We start from the raw sequence: 20,549 nt of genomic DNA, 5'->3' as shown, positions 1-20,549 counted from the left end.
GTAAGGCGAAATTACTACATTTAGTCAAGCTGTGGAACTCACAGAATGAAACTGAACGCACTGCATTTTTTCACAATGACCGTAGTCCGCCACTTGTGGAAAACGGAGTGAAACTGACGAGCCTGTTCAGCGCGGTAGTGGTTTCGCTGTGCTGCATAGCACGCTTTTCTGTACCTCTCTTAGTTTTAACTTTCTGAGCGTGTTTTTAATCTAAACATATCATATCTATATGTTTTTGGAATCAGGAACCGACAAGGAATAAGATGAAATTGTTTTTAAACCGATTTCGGAAATTTAATTTTGATCATAATTTTTATATTTTTAATTTTCAGAGCTTGTTTTTAATCCAAATATAACATATTTATATGTTTTTGGAATTAGGAAATGATGTAGAATAAGATGAACGTAAATTTGGATCGTTTTATATAAAAACAAATAATCATTACAATTTTCAGATTTTTAATGACCAAAGTCATTAATTAATTTTTAAGCCACCAAGCTGAAATGCAATACCAAACCCCGGACTTCGTCGAAGATTGCTTGGCCAAAATTTCAATCAATTTGATTGAAAAATGAGGGTGTGACAGTGCCGCCTCAACTTTTACAAAAAGCCGGATATGACGTCATCAAAGGTATTTATCGAAAAAATGAAAAAAAAGTCCAGGAACTTTCATGTCAAATTTCATAAAGATCGGCCCAGTAGTTTAGTCTGAATCGCTCTACACACACACACAGACAGACAGACACACATACACCACGACCCTCGTCTCGATTCCCCCCTCTATATTAAAACATTTAGTCAAAACTTGACTAAATGTAAAAAGAGAGAGAGAGAGAGAGAGAGAGAGAGAGAGAGAGAGAGAGAGAGAGAGAGAGAGAGAGAGAGAGAGAGAGAGAGAGAGAGAGAGAGAGAGAGAGAGAGAGAGAGAGAGAGAGAGAGAGAGAGAGAGAAAGAGAGAGAGAGAGAGAGAGAAGCAACTTTTGTAGGCGACTTATACCGTCATTGAAAAGTATTTGTACCGATGCGAAGTCATGTCCGCAGGAGACAGGCATGGAGCGAAACGGAATTCATCCATCAAAAAGTGAGAGAAGTGTGTGTGCAATGTTGACCGTCGTATGAAATCCGCCCCTACTCTCTTCCCTGTCAGTAGGCAGACTGGTTTTGACCTCACTCTCCAGTGCCAGTGTCTGCCCTCCATGCAAAGTAGCGGCTCTCACACTTAAACCAACCCACCCCCACTTGTTCTTAGTGTCAGTCTATGGATGGGGGGTGGAAAGGAGTCACGAAGAAGACAGGGAAGACCGGGGGAAGGTCGCAGACATGAGTGTGAGAGGGGGTTGGGGGTGGGGTGGAGGGAGATAGGTGAAGTGAATGACCTGGGAGAATCATTGTCATTACACGACAAAATGAAACAAATCCGGACAGTGCCCAACCTGGTTCGCTGTGCTAGCACCATCCAACATGACGGACAGTGCCCAACCTGGTTCGCTGTGCTAGCACCATCCAACATGACGGACAGTGCCCAACCTGGTTCGCTGTGCTAGCACCATCCAACATGACGGACAGTGCCCAACCTGGTTCGCTGTGCTAGCACCATCCAACATGACGGACAGTGCCCAACCTGGTTCGCTGTGCTAGCACCATCCAACATGACGGACAGTGCCCAACCTGGTTCGCTGTGCTAGCACCATCCAACATGACGGACAGTGCCCAACCTGGTTCGCTGTACTAGCACCATCCAACATGACGGACCGAGTGCCCAACCTGGTTCGCTGTGCTAGCACCATCCAACATGACGGACAGTGCCCAACCTGGTTCGCTGTGCTAGCACCATCCAACATGACGGACAGTGCCCAACCTGGTTCGCTGTACTAGCACCATCCAACATGACGGACAGTGCCCAACCTGGTTCGCTGTGCTAGCACCATCCAACCTGACGGGCTGTGGCGGGAGAAGGGAAAAGAGGAGGAAAGGACAGCAAGGAACGTACAGCTGCCACGTGTCGGCGTCCTGCTCGTCATACTCCATAACACACACTAAGTACACTTACGCATTTGGACGTCAACTCTGACATCAAGAGATTACGCAAGATACCCACAAATACAACAAGAAGAGCAAACGCTCGATCGAGTCACTTTCGCAGTTCTGAATATTATATGAGGCATCAGATGGACAGGAAGAAATTGCTATTCACAACACAATACAGATGTAAATAATTTGATGTAAAGAATAATCCTATAAAGTTTGAATCAAATCCGATGAATAGTTTCAGAGATATGATATTTCAATTTTTTTCCTTCAAGACATACCTGTGACCTTGAAAAAGGTCAAAGGTCACCAAAGCAGACGTCAAAGTGTAGAGGTCACTGGGAGTCACGTTCACATAAAATTTGAGCCCGGTCACTTTTATAGTTTCCGAGAAAAGCCCAACGTTAAGTTGTGTGTTGCCGAACAGAAAAGGCTAGTTATCTCCCTTGTTTTTCTGATAACGTTCGTAAAAGGCTACAGATGTAAATACTTTTATGTAAAGAATAATCCTACAAAGTTTCAATCACATCCGATGAACTTTGTCAAAGATATAAAATGTCTAATTTTTCCTTTGACGCTGACCTGTGACCTTGAAAAAGGTCAAAGGTCAACGAAACCATCGTTAAAGTGTAGAGGTCATTGGAGGTCACGACTAAACAAAATATGAGCCCGATCGCTTTGATAGTTTCCGAGAAAAGTCCAACGTTAAGGTGGTGTCTACGGACGGCCGGCCGGACGGCCGGCCGGACAGACTAACACTGACCGATTACATAGAGTCACATTTTCTCAAGTGACTCAAAAACAAACAAGAAATTCCTCCGAGGTAGGAAAAACACCCCCGTCCTTACCATTCTCACTGCCACCAACTGAGAAGGTTATTTCCCTTTGACCATTAATATGTCCCTCTATAAGTCCTTGTAGAACCTAATCCACCAATAACTCCCTAACCGTGTGTTTGACGGGTCCCAATTTTTGTAAGGACCGTCTCAGGAATGTATAGAACCTGTTCACCAAGTTTGGTGACGATCGGTCCGTTCATTCTTGAGATCTATATGCGAACACAAACACACAAACAAACAAACACATCGACCGAATCCTATACACACCCCTATACCGGGGGTGTAATACATGTTCGTCACGTCGTGTGTCCCCACAGAGCAACCAAACCTCTCTCCCCGTCACCCCACCCTCCCCATCACCCCCTCCCTCCCCGTCACCCCACCCTCCCCATCACCCCACCCTCCCAGGACCTGCAGTCTACAGTCACTCACTGCGCGTAACGAAGACACTAAAGCCGCTGCCGCACCAAGTCTGCGAGACTGTCACCCGTTTTCACGTGCACAAATAGAAATGAATTCTTTTATGGGCCGGGCAATAAGCCTCCGCGCTCTCCACAGGGAAACGCATCACGCCGCAAAATGAATGTCTGTCGCCAGATAATCAAACGTAACGGCTACGGCAAGTTTAAGGGTGTGCGCACACATTATTCTGACAGGTTCCTGTGCGGTTAACACAGATTGATTCTCTGCATTTTGCGGAAATAGTGCGAGAAACATCAGGCAGATTGACTGCAAACGACACGTTAACTGCCAAAGACTGACTGCACACGACACTTTAACTGCCAAAGATTGACTGCACACGACACTTTAACTGCCAGACATTTCAATCACCTTGTTCAGGTCAGTGGAGAGGACCTACCATTTCCGGTGGCCCTAGTTCTAGTGCACATTGCCAGCCATATATCACTGGAATAAAAGCTCGCCTAAATGTATCCCACAGCAAACTAGTCTGTTTTTGTCGGGAGCTTGGGCATCACTAGTAGTACAAAGACAATCGCGGACGTATCTCAGAGTAAGGCATTAGTCTTTCTTCATGATCAAACAAACTACAGTTTAACCTCGCGCTAGCTTTGGCCTTTACATATATTGAGTAAATGACGAAAGGTTGAAAAGAAGGCCCGTAATGAGGAAACAGGCACACGCACACGCACTTTATGACTCTGTAAGAAGACAAAACATATCGCTAGGTTTCATTTGTTTTTGATGAATGTATGACCTTTCATGAAGTAGTTTTGTTTTTTGTTTACTTTTGCCAGTTTGCCAGTTCGTTTTTGGAACTTTGCAAAGCAGTGTCGTGTCGTCTGTTTAGGTCTGGGGGACCAATAAAAAGAGCCGAAGAATCCCCGAGCGTTTCTATTGGGTTTGCTTTTGATTATCCATGTATAACCTGCTTCCTGCAACTATGGTAACCGGGAATTTATTGCCTGGAGAACATGAGATTTATTTCCCAGGTGCTTGTGAATGAAAACTCGTGAAAATGATGACAATTATTTTTGTTGTTGTTTGTTGACCAATATAAAACAGATAAATCTCAATTTTAACCTTTACACAAAACAAATGTTTACGATGCACCATCCTGCCATTTAAACCACCGAACTCCATTTTTCTCTTGCTTATTTGTGCAAAAACACAGCGGACTCATCCCATTAGGGCTCATAGATCATACACAATACAAACCACCCCACCAGCGCATCTTTCAATAACACAATACAAACCACCCCCCCAGCGCATCTTTCAATAACACAATACAAACCACCCCCCCAGCGCATCTTTCAATAACACAATACAAACCACCCCACCAGCGCATCTTTCAATAACACAATACAAACCACCCCCCAGCGCATCTTTCAATAACACAACACAAACCACCCCCCAGCGCATCTTTCAATAACACAACACAAACCACCCCCCAGCGCATCTTTCAATAACACAATACAAACCACCCCCCCAGCGCATCTTTCAATAACACAATACAAACCACCCCCCAGCGCATCTTTCAATAACACAACACAAACCACCCCCCCAGCGCATCTTTCAATAACACAATACAAACCACCCCCCCAGCGCATCTTTCAATAACACAATACAAACCACCCCACCAGCGCATCTTTCAATAACACAATACAAACCACCCCCCAGCGCATCTTTCAATAACACAATACAAACCACCCCCCCAGCACATCTTTCAATAACACAACACAAACCACCCCCCAGCGCATCTTTCAATAACACAACACAAACCACCCCCCCCACCCCCCGCGCATCTTTCAATAACACAATACAAACCACCCCACCAGCGCATCTTTCAATAACACAATACAAACCACCCCCCCAGCGCATCTTTCAATAACACAATACAAACCACCCCCCCAGCACATCTTTCAATAACACAACACAAACCACCCCCCCAGCGCATCTTTCAATAACACAACACAAACCACCCCCACCCCCCCCCGCGCATCTTTCAATAACACAATACAAACCACCCCACCAGCGCATCTTTCAATAACACAATACAAACCACCCCCCCAGCGCATCTTTCAATAACACAATACAAACCACCCCACCAGCGCATCTTTCAATAACACAATACAAACCACCCCGCCCAGCGCATCTTTCAATAACACAATACAAACCACCCCACCAGCGCATCTTTCAATAACACAATACAAACCACCCCACCAGCGCATCTTTCAATAACACAATACAAACCACCCCACCAGCGCATCTTTCAATAACACAATACAAACCACCCCCCAGCGCATCTTTCAATAACACAATACAAACCACCCCACCAGCACATCTTTCAATAACACAACACAAACCACCCCCCAGCGCATCTTTCAATAACACAATACAAACCACCCCACCAGCGCATCTTTCAATAACAAAAATAAAGGTGGGGGGTGGGGGGGAGGTTACATTTACCGATCTGTCATGTCCGCCTCCCTGCAATTCGCATCCGGCCTTGCGCCCACGTGGATCCTTGTTTATTGTTGGTGACAAACATTACTTGATCATCACATTGGCTTGTGCGCCTTTTTTTCACCATAAAGTTATTTCGGCAAGTGGCCATCAGGCCGGTAGTGAATAATTCTTGTTAAGAGTTGACAAGACAGCATGCTAAACAGTAACACCCATACCCACTTCCACACCCACACTTCCACACCCACACTTCCACACCCACACTTCCACACACTTCCACACCCACACTTCCACACCCACACTTCCACACCCACACTTCCACACCCACACTTCCACACCCACACTTCCACACCCACACTTTCCTGCCCACTCGCAATGTGTGTCCGTGTGGCGTGGGGGTGAAACATGGTGATGAACTGCCAACAGTTGGCGATAATAGAAAGAGTAGTGGGAGTTGTGTTTTTGTAATGGCCGCCATTATTGCTTGGCTTCACGAGTTCCCCCTACATCGCTCCTGTGACGTCCCCTGTCCCCAGGGACTGAGCAAGCGGCGAGTGCACTCCCTTGATTGGTGTGTCATTGTGTCACATCACACCCCCCCCCCCCCTTTCTATCGCTGACACTTTATTTCTTTCTTTTTCGTAAGGAGCGTGTGTGTATGTGGGGAGGGGGTACACGTCTGTGTGCATCTGTCTTCATGTATTTCTGAGTTGTGCCTAATTGGAGGCAGTGCCTAACAGTGCCAATTGATTTGAGCCAAACAAAGCATTTTGACAGAGGTGGAACGCTCCTGTCATGGCTTTCAATTTGAAACTGTTCGTGTTTAGTCCAGCCAGACTTCAAGAAGAGGGAGGAGAAGGACAGAACGATGAAGGAGAGAGGGAGGAGGAAAGAACGATGAAGGAGAGAGGGAGCAGAAGGAAAGAACGATGAAGGAGAGAGGGAGGAGAAGGACAGAACGATGAAGGAGAGAGTGAGAAGGAAAGAACGTTGAAGGAGAGAGGGAGGAGAAGGAAAGAACGATGAAGGAGAGAGGGAGGAGAAGGACAGAACGATAAAGGAGAGAGGGAGGAGAAGGACAGAACGATGAAGGAGAGAGGGAGGAGAAGGAAAGAACGATGAAGGAGAGAGGGAGGAGAAGGAAAGAACGATGAAGGAGAGAGGGAGAAGGACATAACGATGAAGGAGAGAGGGAGGAGAAGGAAAGAACGATGAAGGAGAGAGGGAGGAGGAAAGAACGATGAAGGAGAGAGGGAGGAGAAGGAAAGAACGATGAAGGAGAGAGGGAGGAGGAAAGAACGATGAAGGAGAGAGGGAGCAGAAGGAAAGAACGATGAAGGAGAGAGGGAGGAGAAGGAAAGAACGATGAAGGAGAGAGGGAGGAGAAGGACATAACGATGAAGGAGAGAGGGAGAAGGAAAGAACGATGAAGGAGAGAGGGAGGAGAAGGAAAGAACGATGAAGGAGAGAGGGAGGAGAAGGAAAGAACGATGAAGGAGAGAGGGAGGAGAAGGAAAGAACGATGAAGGAGAGAGGGAGGAGAAGGAAAGAACGATGAAGGAGAGAGGGAGGAGGAAAGAACGATGAAGGAGAGAGGGAGAAGAAGGAAAGAACGATGAAGGAGAGAGGGAGGAGAAGGAAAGAACGATGAAGGAGAGAGGGAGGAGAAGGAAAGAACGTTGAAGGAGAGAGAGAGGAGGAAAGAACGATGAAGGAGAGAGGGAGGAGAAGGACATAACGATGAAGGAGAGAGGGAGAAGGAAAGAACGATGAAGGAGAGAGGGAGGAGAAGGAAAGAACGATGAAGGAGAGAGGGAGAAGGAAAGAACGATGAAGGAGAGAGGGAGGAGAAGGAAAGAACGATGAAGAAGAGAGGGAGAAGAAGGAAAGAACGATGAAGGAGAGAGGGAGAAGGAAAGAACGATGAAGGAGAGAGGGAGGAGAAGGAAAGAACGACGAAGGAGAGAGGGAGAAGAAGGAAAGAACGATGAAGGAGAGAGGGAGGAGAAGGAAAGAACGATGAAGGAGAGAGGGAGAAGGAAAGAACGATGAAGGAGAGAGGGAGGAGAAGGAAAGAACGATGAAGAAGAGAGGGAGAAGAAGGAAAGAACGATGAAGGAGAGAGGGAGAAGGAAAGAACGATGAAGGAGAGAGGGAGGAGAAGGAAAGAACGATGAAGGAGAGAGGGAGGAGAAGGAAAGAACGATGAAGGAGAGAGGGAGAAGGAAAGAACGATGAAGGAGAGAGGGAGGAGAAGGAAAGAACGATGAAGGAGAGAGGGAGGAGGAAAGAACGATGAAGGAGAGAGGGAGGAGAAGGAAAGAATGATGAAGGAGAGAGGGAGAAGGAAAGAACGATGAAGGAGAGAGGGAGAAGAAGGAAAGAATGATGAAGAAGAGAGGGAGAAGGAAAGAACGATGAAGGAGAGAGGGAGAAGGAAAGAACGATGAAGAAGAGAGGGAGGAGAAGGAAAGAACGATGAAGGAGAGAGGGAGAAGGAAAGAACGATAAAGGAGAGAGGGAGAAGGAAAGAACGTTGAAGGAGAGAGGGAGGAGGAAAGAACGTTGAAGGAGAGAGGGAGGAGAAGGAAAGAACGATGAAGGAGAGAGGGAGAAGAAGGAAAGAACGATGAAGGAGAGAGGGAGAAGGAAAGAACGATGAAGGAGAGAGGGAGGAGAAGGAAAGAACGATGAAGAAGAGAGGGAGAAGGAAAGAACGATGAAGGAGAGAGGGAGAAGGAAAGAACGATGAAGGAGAGAGGGAGGAGAAGGAAAGAACGATGAAGGAGAGAGGGAGGAGAAGGAAAGAACGATGAAGGAGAGAGGGAGGAGAAGGAAAGAACGATGAAGGAGAGAGGGAGGAGAAGGACAGAACGATGAAGGAGAGAGGGAGAAGGAAAGAACGATGAAGGAGAGAGGGAGGAGAAGGAAAGAACGATGAAGAAGAGAGGGAGAAGGAAAGAACGATGAAGGAGAGAGGGAGAAGGAAAGAACGATGAAGGAGAGAGGGAGGAGAAGGAAAGAACGATGAAGGAGAGAGGGAGAAGGAAAGAACGACGAAGGAGAGAGGGAGAAGAAGGAAAGAACGATGAAGGAGAGAGGGAGGAGAAGGAAAGAACGATGAAGGAGAGAGGGAGAAGAAGGAAAGAATGATGAAGAAGAGAGGGAGAAGAAGGAAAGAACGATGAAGGAGAGAGGGAGGAGAAGGAAAGAACGATGAAGGAGAGAGGGAGAAGAAGGAAAGAATGATGAAGAAGAGAGGGAGAAGGAAAGAACGATGAAGGAGAGAGGGAGGAGAAGGAAAGAACGATGAAGGAGAGAGGGAGGAGAAGGACAGAACGATGAAGGAGAGAAGGAGGAGAAGGACAGAACGATGAAGGAGAGAGGGAGAAGGAAAGAACGATGAAGAAGAGAGGGAGAAGGAAAGAACGATGAAGGAGAGAGGGAGGAGGAGGAAAGAACGATGAAGGAGAGAGGGAGGAGAAGGACAGAACGATGAAGGAGAGAAGGAGGAGAAGGAAAGAACGATGAAGGAGAGAGGGAGGAGAAGGAAAGAACGATGAAGGAGAGAGGGAGAAGGAAAGAACGATGAAGGAGAGAGGGAGGAGGAGGAAAGAACGATGAAGGAGAGAGGGAGAAGGAAAGAACGATGAAGGAGAGAGGGAGGAGGAGGAAAGAACGATGAAGGAGAGAGGGAGGAGAAGGACAGAACGATGAAGGAGAGAAGGAGGAGAAGGAAAGAACGATGAAGGAGAGAGAGAGGAGGAAAGAACGATGAAGGAGAGAGGGAGGAGAAGGAAAGAACGATGAAGGAGAGAGGGAGGAGAAGGAAAGAACGATGAAGGAGAGAGGGAGGAGGAAAGAACGATGAAGAAGAGAGGGAGAAGGAAAGAACGATGAAGGAGAGAGGGAGAAGGAAAGAACGATGAAGGAGAGAGGGAGGAGGAGGAAAGAACGATGAAGAAGAGAGGGAGAAGGAAAGAACGATGAAGAAGAGAGGGAGAAGCAAAGAACGATGAAGAAGAGAGGGAGAAGGAAAGAACGATGAAGGAGAGAGGGAGGAGGAAAGAACGATAAAGGAGAGAGGGAGGAGAAGGAAAGAACGATGAAGGAGAGAGGGAGGAGAAGGAAAGAACGATGAAGAAGAGAGGGAGGAGAAGGAAAGAACGATGAAGGAGAGAGGGAGGAGAAGGAAAGAACGATGAAGGAGAGAGGGAGGAGAAGGAAAGAACGATGAAGAAGAGAGGGAGGAGAAGGAAAGAACGATAAAGGAGAGAGGGAGGAGAAGGAAAGAACGATGAAGAAGAGAGGGAGGAGAAGGAAAGAACGATGAAGGAGAGAGGGAGGAGAAGGAAAGAACGATGAAGAAGAGAGGGAGGAGAAGGAAAGAACGATGAAGGAGAGAGGGAGGAGAAGGAAAGAACGATGAAGGAGAGAGGGAGGAGAAGGAAAGAACGATGAAGGAGAGAGGGAGGAGAAGGAAAGAACGATGAAGGAGAGAGGGAGGAGAAGGACAGAACGATGAAGGAGAGAGGGAGGAGAAGGAAAGAACGATGAAGAAGAGAGGGAGGAGGAAAGAACGATGAAGGAGAGAGGGAGGAGAAGGACAGAACGATGAAGGAGAGAGGGAGGAGAAGGAAAGAACGATAAAGGAGAGAGGGAGGAGAAGGAAAGAACGATGAAGAAGAGAGGGAGGAGAAGGAAAGAACGATGAAGGAGAGAGGGAGGAGAAGGAAAGAACGATGAAGAAGAGAGGGAGGAGAAGGAAAGAACGATGAAGGAGAGAGGGAGGAGAAGGAAAGAACGATGAAGGAGAGAGGGAGGAGAAGGAAAGAACGATGAAGGAGAGAGGGAGGAGAAGGAAAGAACGATGAAGGAGAGAGGGAGGAGAAGGACAGAACGATGAAGGAGAGAGGGAGGAGGAAAGAACGATGAAGGAGAGAGGGAGGAGAAGGACAGAACGATGAAGGAGAGAGGGAGGAGAAGGAAAGAACGATGAAGGAGAGAAGGAGGAGAAGGAAAGAACGATGAAGGAGAGAGAGAGGAGGAAAGAACGATGAAGGAGAGAGGGAGAAGAAGGAAAGAACGATGAAGGAGAGAGGGAGAAGGAAAGAACGATGAAGGAGAGAGGGAGGAGAAGGAAAGAACGATGAAGGAGAGAGGGAGGAGAAGGAAAGAACGATGAAGGAGAGAGGGAGGAGGAAAGAACGTTGAAGGAGAGAGGGAGGAGAAGGAAAGAACGATGAAGGAGAGAGGGAGAAGGAAAGAACGATGAAGGAGAGAGGGAGAAGGAAAGAACGATGAAGGAGAGAGGGAGAAGGAAAGAATGATGAAGGAGAGAGGGAGGAGAAGGAAAGAACGATGAAGGAGAGAGGGAGAAGGAAAGAACGATGAAGGAGAGAGGGAGAAGGAAAGAACGATGAAGGAGAGAGGGAGAAGGAAAGAACGATGAAGGAGAGAGGGAGAAGGAAAGAACGATGAAGGAGAGAGGGAGGAGGAAAGAACGATGAAGGAGAGAAGGAGAACAACTCTTACCTTGTACCACCTCCTCGTCTTCTACGGGTTCCACCTGAAAAGAGAAAGAAAATAGACCCTCAAATATTTTCATTTTTAGTTCTAGTTTTTCACAGAAAAGTGATTCAAGGTCTAACATCAGTATTACCACACCTACTACGTCGACCACGTGCGCTACGACTAACTTTTTTTTTCCCTTCTGCTTCCATAACCCGCTCACAAACATCCTTCGTCAAAGACGCATACTGTAATGGCAGGGGAACATAACCCACAGAACGAGAAAACACTTGCTAGGAAGACCTATGACAAAACAGACACACAACTGAGGTGTTCATCTTTACCCATATACACGTGGAGTCTTTAGCTCATGAGTCTTGCAGTCCTTCTCTACAAGAAAAGTGGTTGGGGAGTGTCAAGTCATTTGACGTCGGCTTGGCAACTAAAACAAAATGTTACCTGTGGCGGAGGTTTCTCTTCCTCTGCCGGCACCGCGTCGGCGATGATGTAATCTTCTGGTCTGAAAACAGGTAACAATACAGATAATTCAACACACCACCGACCAGAGAGAGAGAGAGAGAGAGAGAGAGAGAGAGAGAGAGAGAGAGAGAGAGAGAGAGAGAGAGAGAGAGAGAGAGAGAGAGAGAGAGAGAGAGAGAGAGAGAGACAGAGGCAGAGGGAGACAGAGAGAGAGACTGACAGAGAGAGAGACAGAGACAGAGGGAGACAGAGAGAGAGACTGACAGAGACAGAGACAGAGGGAGACACAGAGAGAGACAGAGAGAGAGAGAAAAGGAGAGAGAAAGAGAGAAAGAGAGAAAGAGAGGGAGAGAGAGGGAGAGAGAGAGAGGGAGAGAGAGAAAGAGAGACAGAGAGAGAGACAGAGAGAGACAGAGGGAGAGAGACAGAGAGAGAGAGAGAGACAGAGAGAGAGAAAAAAAAAAGTCGCGTAAGGCGAAAATACAATATTTAGTCAAGTAGCTGTCGAACTCACAGAATGAAACTGAACGCAACGCAACGCAGCAAGACCGTATACTCGTAGCATTGTCACTCCACCGCCCGTGGCAAAGGCAGTGCACGTGGAATTGACAAGAAGAGCGGGGTATTCGTTGCGCTGAGAAGGATAGCACGCTTTTCTGTACCTCTCTTCGTTTTAACTTTCTGAGCGTGTTTTTAATCCAAACATATCATATCTATATATTTTTGGAATCAGGAACCGACAAGGAATAAGATGAAAGTCTTTTTAAATTGATTTCGAAAAAAAAAGTTTGATAATAATTTTTATATATTTAATTTTCAGAGCTTGTTTTTAATCCGAATATAACATATTTATATGTTTTTGGAATCAGCAAATGATGGAGAATAAGATAAACGTAAATTTGGATCGTTTTATAAATTTTTATTTTTTTTTACAATTTTCAGATTTTTAATGACCAAAGTCATTAATTAATTTTTAAGCCACCAAGCTGAAATGCAATACCGAACCCCGGGCTTCGTCGAAGAGTACTTGACCAAAATTTCAACCAATTTGGTTGAAAAATGAGGGCGTGACAGTGCCGCCTCAACTTTCACGAAAAGCCGGATATGACGTCATCAAAGACATTTATCAAAAAAATGAAAAAAACGTTCGGGGATTTCATACCCAGGAACTCTCATGTCAAATTTCATAAAGATCGGTCCAGTAGTTTAGTCTGAATCGCTCTACACACACACACACACGCACACACACACGCACGCACACACGCACATACACCACGACCCTCGTTTCGATTCCCCCTCGATGTTAAAATATTTAGTCAAAACTTGACTAAATATAAAAAGAGAGAGAGAGAGAGAGAGAGAGAGAGAGAGAGAGAGAGACAGAGACAGAGAGACAGAGAGAGAGAGACAGAGAGGGAGACAGAGACAGAGAGGGAGACAGAGACAGAGAGAGAACAACAAGTCGCGTAAGGCGAAATTACAACATTTAGTGAAGCTGTCGAACTCACAGAATGAAACTGAACGCACTTCACGACCGTATACTCGTAGCATCGTCAGTCCACCGCTCGTGGCAAAGACAATGAAATTGACAAGAGCGGGGTAGTAGTTGCGCTGTGCTGCATAGCACGCTTTTCTGTACCTCTCTTCGTTTTAACGTTCTGAGCGTGTTTTTTTTATCCAAACATATCATATCTATATGTTTTTGGAATCAAGACCTGACAAAGAATAAGATAAAATTGTTTTTAAGTCGATTTCGGACATTTTATTTTAATCATAATTTTTATATTTTTAATTTTTAGAGCTTGTTTTTAATTCGAATATAACATGTTTATATGTTTTTGGAATCAGAAAATGACGAAGAATAAGATGAACGTAATTTTGGATCGTTTTATAAAAAAATAATTTTAATTACAATTAAACCCTAACCCTAATTAATTTTTAAGCCTCCAAGCTGAAATGCAATACCAAAGTCCGGCCTTTGTCGAAGATTGCTTGGCCAAAATTTCAATCAATTTGATTGAAAAATGAGGGTGTGACAGTGCCGCCTCAAAAAAACGTGAATGGGGAAGGAGGAAACAAGTAGTTTTTGCCGCTACAGAAACAGAGGTACATTACTGGTGCAACGTGACACTACCACGTTAAGGCTTCATGGATGGTAGACCGCCTGACAGTCAGGGTAGGCATGAGGAGACAAGGGGGAGACAAGCATTAGGTCGTCAAGTGTCGTTTCCTGACTGAGTGGATCGTGGTCACAGACAGATAAAGCTTTCGCTGCTGGCGATTCAGGAAAAGAACCGAGAACTGTGCTAACTACGCTGTCTAATATCTCTGTTCCGCCTTCTTCATTTCTCCTTTCAGTCACAGTGAGAAGTGGGCCACAGCACACTATTGACACGACCCCTGCCTGCTTGGTCCCTGAAGCAAGCTGAGTGTGGCGTGGTGCTGTGGTGATGTGGCCCCTGGGGACACGATGCGGTCTGTGTCACCTTACAAACTTGCCTGTGCTGACTGCACGTGACCGTCTGCCAGCACTCAAAGTGCCAGCAGCTAGCCTGGGTCCGGCTTTCCTCGGCGTCCTAATTTATTACAAATCTCATTCAAACGTCACAATTTGCGCTCGTAAAGCCTCTAAGTCTAACTAATTGGGCAAAGTCCACTTCGTGAAGTCTACTTTACGAGGCTGGCTGCACGAAGGGTTTTTTTGTTAAAAAATTCGCGAAGTCGACTTCGGGGTCAAGGACAGCCTTAACCGTGCCCTTGGTGTCAGCCATTGTGGCCAAGAGTGAGAGAAAAAGAAGGTGCAAGGGCCACCAAGTGGTCCTCAGGTAACTGTCGGCCATTGTGGCCAAGAGTGAGAGAAAAAGAAGGTGCAAGGGCCACCAAGTGGTCCTCAGGTAACTGTCGGCCCCTTCTCACTTGTTATACACAGCCCATCACGGTTGATCCATGGCGTTGGCAAAGACAAAAGGGAAGCGTCTCGTCTACTGCTCTATTCCTCAGTGTGACATCACGAGGACAGACAAGCACACTTTCTTTCTTTCTTTCTTTTCTTTATTTGGTGTTTAACGTCGTTTTCAACCACGAAGGTTATATCGCGACGAGGGAAAGGGGGGAGAACACAATCCGATCTTGACTCCAACAACTTCACGCCCACCCTCTCACGGAAGAAATACATGCACCATATTAAGAAGACATGTGAGTGAAAGTAAAACGCCCAAAGCGTTCAAAACTTGAGTAAGTTCTTAACCAGTTCCGACACGTACGGCAATACGAAGAAAAAGTCAGGGGAGACAAGTCTCACAATTTGAAACCTTCCTACTGGTGCAACAATCAGTGTATTCGCCCTGTGAAGCGAACTGAGGGAGATCATCATGTCCAATCATATTTTCACACGGGCCGCCGGCTCTGTGATTAGGTAGAGAGAAAAGTAGATTGTTTTTTTTAGACTTCTCCACACTTCCCGGTCGCATAGAGTCGGCAACACTGCCTGCCAATCAAGCAATTACACAAATAAGACCCTTTCGGAGTTTCCGTACTTGAAACCAATACTTCCTGATCTATGAAGGCCGCCGCGGGAAATAAATGCAAACGGAGACAAGAGACACTCCATTCCAACCACGACAAACCGTTTCCCTTCTTGATCAGGTTACGTACGCCCTTCTGCTTCTGTTTCAATTCCTTCCTCATGGCGAATTGTGGATGCCCAAAATGGAAAAGGTGGCCTGCGCTGCTATTGCAGTAAAATGGCAGCAAGTTATGCAATACTCCGGAAAAGTGTTGTTGAACACTTGTACCTAGTCAGTCCTGATCTTTAGCCAGTTGTGCGAAGCTCAAAGACTTTGCCTACAATACGCTGATGTGGTTTCTATCCGTTTTCTCTTGCCCCTCTCCCCGGTGAAAGCAGGGTGGCGCGAAGAACACGACCGTTCGGGACGTTGTCCTTACAAACCTTTCGTGTTTTAGACATTGATGCATTTAATAGTTTTAACGAGTTGCCTTTTGTTTTATCATGCTGGTGTTTATCTAGATGTGCTGTGTATCTTATAAGAAGTTCTTAAAAGTTCGAAGTTATTTTAGCATATAGGTTTTTTTTTATGGTCTTAACAGTTAACATGTATTACGTTATCATTAAGATTCATGCTTTGTTAGCACTAAGCAGTTGTTTTAATCAGTCTGGTTTTCTCTTGTTTTCATCTTATGAACATTCTAAATGTTAGACTAACTTATTGTCTTGTACAGAATAACAACTGTGTGAATGGTGCTATACTGAATGAAAGAGTGTGACATGAAGTTCTTGTACATCATTGTAAAGAGTGTGAATGACGTTTTAGTTTAGATGTCAAGCGCTTAGAGCAAGCCTTTTTAACGAAAGTTTTTGATTTAGCGCTATATAAATGTTCTTATTATTATTATTATTAAACCAGCAAGGCGGTGCATCATACAAAACTCACTCCAACACCTTATAAACCAGCAAGGCGGTGCATCTTACAAAACTCACTCCAACACATGTCTCCATGCGGGCAGTCAGGACGGCGCATCATATGTCAATGGCGTTAAACAGGTTATCCGAACAACCAATCAGAGCGATGCGTGCCCCGCTGACCTCTACGAACTGGTCAGTGAAACTGTGACGAAGAAGACGTATTTCAGTAGGCTGGCTGTCGTTTGGTCTTTGTTTCAAAGTTGTACAACATGTATCTAAAAGCAGTGTGTGGCGGTGTCGCATGTTCCAGTGGCTGTCGTCTGGTCTTTGTTTCAAAATTGTACATGTATCTAACAGCAGAGTTTGGTGGTGTCGCATGTTCCAGTGACCTGGCTGTACTTGTTGATTGCGTGCCATAGTCGGTGACGTATGGCTCGCGGCTTGAGGCGGACAACCGCTGCGTGACGTTTCCCCGCTTCTCTCCTCTTTCGCTCCTCTTCGATGTCAGGAAAGGTATAAAGTGTCTCCCTTCAAGCAAGAGCGAATTAAAAAAAAATCCTAAATGGACTTTTATTTCGACATTTAAGGCCAGAGGTAGCACGACATTTGTATCCATAAAACGTTCAAGGCTTCTTCTAAACTGCTGGTCACATGGAGGGGGAGGGGTTACTTTATTGTAACCATTTTCTGTTTAAAATGTGTCCACGTTTTCACACTAGATGAGTACAACTCAACTTCAATTGCATCCAAGATACAGTGTAAGCACTGCATTGAGTAAAATGATGTTTCATTTAGTTTTAATTAGTAAATTAAACTCGCGTGTCACATAAAAATATGACGACTAAAGACGGGAATGGCAAAACCCTTACGCATTGTACTGGAAGCAACTATATACCAAAGCAACCATGTTCCAAAATGAAAATTCCGTGTCACGCGTGAAACGTGTGTTATGGACTACGATGACAAACAAGGCCTGCTTCCAAGCTTCGTCTTTGGAGCAACGTGTGTCTATATAGACACAGACATAGAAACCTTTATTATTTTAAATAAGAAATTAAAGCGTGCTGTATGCATGTATATCACAACATCAAACAACATACAACATAAATAGAAACAACAGAAAACAATACATTTATTTATTGCATCTTATACGTGACCGACACTCTTGCTTCACAAGTTTCCTTTTCGTTTACGCTGTCATCTCATTCCCCCCTCCCCTGTATTGTCATCTCTTTCCCCCCTCCCCTGTATTGTCATCTCATTCCCCCCTCCCCTGTATTGTCTTCTCATTCCCCCCTCCCCTGTATTGTCATCTCATTCCCCCCTCCCCTGTATTGTCATCTCTTTCCCCCCTCCCCTGTATTGTCATCTCATTCCCCCCTCCCCTGTATTGTCTTCTCATTCCCCCCTCCCCTGTATTGTCTTCTCATTCCCCCCTCCCCTGTATTGTCATCTCATTCCCCCCTCCCCTGTATTGTCTTCTCATTCCCCCCTCCCCTGTATTGTCTTCTCATTCCCCCCTCCCCTGTATTGTCTTCTCATTCCCCCCTCCCCTGTATTGTCATCTCATTCCCCCCTCCCCTGTATTGTCATCTCATTCCCCCTCCCCTGTATTGTCATCTCATTCCCCCTCCCCTGTATTGTCATCTCATTCCCCCTCCCCTGTATTGTCATCTCATTCCCCCTCCCCTGTATTGTCATCTCATTCCCCCCTCCCCTGTATTGTCATCTCATTCCCCCCTCCCCTGTATTGTCATCTCATTCCCCCCTCCCCTGTATTGTCTTCTCATTCCCCCCTCCCCTGTATTGTCATCTCATTCCCCCCTCCCCTGTTTTGTCATCTCATTCCCCCCTCCCCTGTATTGTCATCTCATTCCCCCCTCCCCTGTATTGTCATCTCATTCCCCCCTCCCCTGTATTGTCATCTCATTCCCCCCTCCCCTGTATTGTCTTCTCATTCCCCCCTCCCCTGTATTGTCTTCTCATTCCCCCCTCCCCTGTATTGTCTTCTCATTCCCCCCTCCCCTGTATTGTCATCTCATTCCCCCCTCCCCTGTATTGTCATCTCATTCCCCCCTCCCCTGTATTGTCATCTCATTCCCCCCTCCCCTGTATTGTCATCTCTTTCCCCCCTCCCCTGTATTGTCATCTCATTCCCCCCTCCCCTGTATTGTCATCTCATTCCCCCCTCCCCTGTATTGTCATCTCATTCCCCCCTCCCCTGTATTGTCATCTCATTCCCCCCTCCCCTGTATTGTCTTCTCATTCCCCCCTCCCCTGTATTGTCATCTCATTCCCCCCTCCCCTGTATTGTCATCTCATTCCCCCCTCCCCTGTATTGTCATCTCTTTCCCCCCTCCCCTGTATTGTCATCTCATTCCCCCCTCCCCTGTATTGTCTTCTCATTCCCCCCTCCCCTGTATTGTCATCTCATTCCCCCTCCCCTGTATTGTCATCTCATTCCCCCCTCCCCTGTATTGTCATCTCATTCCCCCCTCCCCTGTATTGTCTTCTCATTCCCCCCTCCCCTGTATTGTCATCTCATTCCCCCCTCCCCTGTATTGTCATCTCATTCCCCCCTCCCCTGTATTGTCTTCTCATTCCCCCCTCCCCTGTATTGTCATCTCTTTCCCCCCTCCCCTGTATTGTCATCTCATTCCCCCCTCCCCTGTATTGTCTTCTCATTCCCCCCTCCCCTGTATTGTCATCTCATTCCCCCCTCCCCTGTATTGTCATCTCATTCCCCCCTCCCCTGTATTGTCATCTCTTTCCCCCCTCCCCTGTATTGTCATCTCATTCCCCCCTCCCCTGTATTGTCATCTCATTCCCCCCTCCCCTGTATTGTCATCTCATTCCCCCCTCCCCTGTATTGTCATCTCATTCCCCCCTCCCCTGTATTGTCTTCTCATCCCCCCCTCCCCTGTATTGTCATCTCATTCCCCCCTCCCCTGTATTGTCATCTCATTCCCCCTCCCCTGTATTGTCATCTCATTCCCCCCTCCCCTGTATTGTCATCTCATTCCCCCCTCCCCTGTATTGTCATCTCATTCCCCCCTCCCCTGTATTGTCATCTCATTCCCCCCTCCCCTGTATTGTCATCTCATTCCCCCCTCCCCTGTATTGTCTTTATGTCTTGTTATTCTTCGTAAGCGACGGATCGTGTGTTCTCGAAAAATATCAGATCGCGTGTGTTTGTTATACATGGACTGGTGCAAAACAAGTGGCGTGTGTTTGTCATACATGGACTGGTGCAAAACAAGTGGCGTGAGTTTGTCACACATGGACTGGTGCAAAACAAGTGGCGTGAGTTTGTCATACATGGACTGGTGCAAAACAAGTGGCGTGTGTTTGTCATACATGGACTGGTGCAAAACAAGTGGCGTGTGTTTGTCATACATGGACTGGTGCAAAACAAGTGGCGTGTTGTTGTTATACATAGACTGGTGCAAAACAAGTGGCGTGTTGTTGTTATACATAGACTGGTGCAAAACAAGTGGCGTGAGTTTGTCACACATGGACTGGTACAAAACAAGTGGCGTGTTGTCATACATGGACTGGTACAAAACAAGTGGCGTGTTGTCATACATGGACTGGTACAAAACAAGTGGCGTGAGTTTGTAACACATGGACTGGTACAAAACAAGTGGCGTGAGTTTGTCACACATGGACTGGTACAAAACAAGTGGACGTAAGGTTATCACGTTGTGCAGTCCTCAACTTATTGTTTTCCTCTTTTTTCTATCATGCAATTATTTTATGATTTCCCAATGTTTAAAATAAATTGAATTTGTCATTTCCAAACAAGTTGTAGTTGTCGACCTGGAAGTTGCAGGTGTGCAGGGAGAAGACAAGTGTTGGCATTGAGGCCACTGCTGCACACGGGTTGCGACGAGAGGAAGCAGGAGGTGTTGAAACAAAGTTTGCAAGTGGCGTGGAGAGTGTGCAAGTTGTCGGGACACAGAAAGCAAACACCGCTTTGCCCAGGGCAGGGGGAGAGTGACAGAGACACATATTTACAGGTCGGTCGTCACGTGCACACAGTGTGTCTCTCACGGCCTTGACCTTGTTCCACTGCTGTGTCCCGGCGAGCCCCCTCTCCCTCCATCTTGTCCTGACGCTACTCGTTCCCTCCAGCACAGAGGACCTATCATTGGCTGCCCCAGGGCGGACATCTCTCTCTGTCTCTCTCTGTCTCCCTCTGTCTCTCTCTGTCTCCCTCTCTCTCTCTGTCTCCCTCTCTCTCTCTCTCTCTCTCTCTCTCTCTCTCTCCCTCTCTCTCCCTATCCTCGCTCTCTCTCTCTCCCTCCCTCCCCGTTATTTGTGACGCGACCTGACACACTTC

The 20,549-nt window shown here is 46.4% G+C and overlaps 1 protein-coding gene across 1 annotated transcript in view; it reads right to left on the bottom strand.

Annotated features, from left to right (window-relative positions):
- The window catches only part of LOC138952399 (cleavage and polyadenylation specificity factor subunit 2-like), a 357,958-nt gene that overhangs the window by 26,058 nt on the left and 311,351 nt on the right, over positions 1 to 20,549 (bottom strand). The window contains exons 14-15 of the mRNA XM_070324066.1: positions 11,764 to 11,824; positions 11,329 to 11,362 (exon numbers count right to left, since the gene is read on the bottom strand). Of these exons, the coding sequence (XP_070180167.1) occupies positions 11,329 to 11,362; positions 11,764 to 11,824 (95 nt within the window). The remainder of the gene's footprint in view (positions 1 to 11,328; positions 11,363 to 11,763; positions 11,825 to 20,549) is intronic.

This window comes from Littorina saxatilis, linkage group LG17, assembly GCF_037325665.1.
Source record: "Littorina saxatilis isolate snail1 linkage group LG17, US_GU_Lsax_2.0, whole genome shotgun sequence".
Taxonomy (NCBI): domain Eukaryota; kingdom Metazoa; phylum Mollusca; class Gastropoda; order Littorinimorpha; family Littorinidae; genus Littorina; species Littorina saxatilis.
Note: the sequence above shows the minus strand (reverse complement) of the source record. Positions and strands in the feature narration are given on the sequence as shown.